Raw genomic sequence first — 2,603 nt, forward strand, 5'->3', positions numbered from 1 at the left:
GCTGCCTCCCCTCCGGGGATTAACCGAGGAGCAGGTTTAAACGGGAAGGGCGTTTCTTCCAGCAGATTCCCCTAATCTGCTTTCCCGGCACTTGGCAGGGCTGGTTTAAAATCCCCCCGGTGGGCGTCTGCCCCGGCCCGGGGCCCTGCCGCGTCCCCGGGTGCCCCGGCGGTGGACTTGGGGGGAGCCTCGCTCCCTCCCCGCTGATCCGGGGCTCCCCCTCTGCGCGCAGCGTGGCCGTCGGTGCCGGCTTCTACGGGAACAGCGAGACCAACGACGGCGTGTACCAGCTGCTCTACGCCCTGGACAACGCCAACCGTACCCTGGCCGGCATCGACTCCCTGGTAGGGAACGGGGCTTTCTCCCGGGCTGCAGCCGCCCCGGGCCGGGCCGGAGGCTTGAGCCTGCAGAGCAGGCGGCTCCCGGGGGAGGAGACCCTGGAAGCGAGTGCCTGCGCCGAACCGGGCTCCGGGTGCACCGGCACGGGCTGTTCCCCCGCCGGCCCCGGGCTCGGCCCCGGGCAGCCGCGTGGTGCTGCAGGGTGACGTCAGCCCCGCAGAAAGGGGCCTTTGTGCCGGGGAAAGCGGCAGCGAGYCCTGCCGGGGCCGGGATCAGGCCGGGCGCCGGTGGGTCGGGCCGCGGTGCCGTCCGGCGGCGGGCGCATGGGGCTCGGTGCCCCACGGCTCCGGAGCCCTTTGCAGTCCCCAGGGCACCGCGTGCAGCTCTGCAGGGCGAGCAAAGCCCGGTTACCCACGCCCGGGGCCGTCTCCGCTGCGGCCCCGGGCCGGACCAGGCGTTTCGTGCCGATGGCGTCCGCCGCTCCCGCTTTTSGGGCGGCCGGGCCCGAGCAGGCGGGGGGACGCCCGGTGCCGCGCGGGGCGTTGCGATGCCGCAGCCGAGGAGCCGGACGCCTGGGCGCTTGTCCGGCCCCTGCCCTCGGCAGGGAAGCTCCAAGCCCGGCTCACCGTCCTGCTCCGTCCCCCAGGTCGCCGGCACCACGCTGCAGATGGGAACGGGCCTGGAGCAGCACCTGGCGCGGCTGGAAGAGCTCTTGGCCGCGCGGAGCGACTACGTGCAGAGCCTCAAGTTCGTGCGGCAGCTGGCCGGCAACGTGGCGCWGGAGCTGGCGGGGCTGCCCGCGCGGCGGGAGCTCAGCGCCGACCTGACCGCGCTCGCCGGGCGCGTGGGCTACGCGGAGTACTACCGGTGAGCGGGGACGGGGCGCGCCGGGGAGCCGGGGCGGGGGCCGCGCCAGCCTCACGGGCGCCCTTCCTCTGCACCCAGGTGGCTGGCCTATCTGCTCTTCTTCATCCTCGTCCTCGCCGTCTGTCTCCTGGCCTGCCTGGGGCTGGCCAAGCGCTCCCGGTGCCTCCTCGCCACGTGAGTGCGCCGCGGCCRGGCCGGGCGCYGGCGATGCTGGGGAGAGCGGCGGGGTGCCCTCGCCCCGTTTCTGCACCCGGCCCGTGCATCGCGCCCCTCTCCCCGCAGGATGCTGTGCTGCGCGCTCGTGACGCTCGTGCTCAGCTGGGCCTCCATGGCCGTGGACGCGGCGGCGGCGGTGGTGAGCACCGGGGCCCGCGGCGTGGGGGTTGCGTGCAGGGGGGCGAGCGGGACGGCGGCGCTGCCGAGCACATCTGGAGACGCCCACGCACATCTGGGCACGCGCCAGTGCCCRTGGCTGCTGCGGGGCGTCGCGGCGCCCGCCCGCCCGCCGATGCCCCGTCTCGTCCCCGCAGGGCACCAGCGACTTCTGCGTGGCCCCGGACAAGTTCGTGGCAAACCTGACGGAGAGCGACGTCAGCGTGGGTCAGGGCCGGCGGCGGGCGCTCGGGGCGCGGAGCCCGGCGGCCCCCCAGCACGGGGGCTGCGCGGGGGGCTCGGCTCCTCGCCRACGCCTCCGCTTTGCGTTGCAGAGGTGCTTCGTTACTACCTGTACTGCGACCAGAGCTGGAGCAACCCCTTCCAGCAGGTAGGGCCGGAGCCGGCGCGGGGGGCCGGCTTGGGGCCGGCGGGGCGCCCCGTGACGGCTCCCTCGCTCCCCTCGCAGGCACTGACCGTCTTCCAGCGCTCGCTCACCACCATGCAGATCCAGATCCAGGGCCTGCTGCAGTTCGCGCTGCCCCTCTTCCCGATGGCCGAGGTTCGGGGAGCAGGGGCTGTCCCCCCCGCTCCTAGCGCCCCTCTGCTCCCCGTCCTGCCCTGGCGCGAGCTGGAAGGCTCGAGGGTATGGGGCCACCCCAGCATGGGGCGTAGCCCCCCCGCTTCACGCCCCCTCTTTCCTGCAGAAAGACCTGCTGGGGGTCCAGCAGCTCCTCAACGCCTCGGAGAGCAGCCTGCACCAGCTCACCGCCCTGCTCGACTGCCGGGGCTTGCACAAGGTGAGCGGCGGCCGGGGCGCGCGGGGTGCCCGGCCACCCCACCCCGCTGAGCCCTGCGCCGTCTCCCGCTGCAGGACTACCTGGACGCCCTCATCGGCATCTGCTACGACGGGCTCGAGGGCTTGCTCTACCTCAGCCTCTTCTCCCTGCTGGTGGCCGCCTCCTTCTCCACCATCATCTGCGCCACGCCGCGCGCCTGGACGCGCTCGGCTCGCCGGTGGGTCC

General features: G+C 74.3%; 1 protein-coding gene across 1 annotated transcript in view; it reads left to right on the top strand.

Moving 5' to 3' along the window:
* The window catches only part of TTYH2 (tweety family member 2), a 9,839-nt gene that overhangs the window by 4,182 nt on the left and 3,054 nt on the right, over positions 1-2,603 (top strand). Inside the window, exons 2-10 of the mRNA XM_085304801.1 lie at positions 233-344; positions 986-1,206; positions 1,285-1,380; positions 1,489-1,561; positions 1,737-1,806; positions 1,914-1,969; positions 2,048-2,140; positions 2,286-2,378; positions 2,453-2,595. Coding sequence (XP_085160927.1) covers positions 233-344; positions 986-1,206; positions 1,285-1,380; positions 1,489-1,561; positions 1,737-1,806; positions 1,914-1,969; positions 2,048-2,140; positions 2,286-2,378; positions 2,453-2,595 — 957 coding nt within the window. The remainder of the gene's footprint in view (positions 1-232; positions 345-985; positions 1,207-1,284; positions 1,381-1,488; positions 1,562-1,736; positions 1,807-1,913; positions 1,970-2,047; positions 2,141-2,285; positions 2,379-2,452; positions 2,596-2,603) is intronic.

This window comes from Rhea americana, unplaced genomic scaffold, assembly GCF_003343005.1.
Source record: "Rhea americana isolate MKP2758 unplaced genomic scaffold, rheAme1 scaffold_21, whole genome shotgun sequence".
NCBI lineage: Eukaryota > Metazoa > Chordata > Aves > Rheiformes > Rheidae > Rhea > Rhea americana.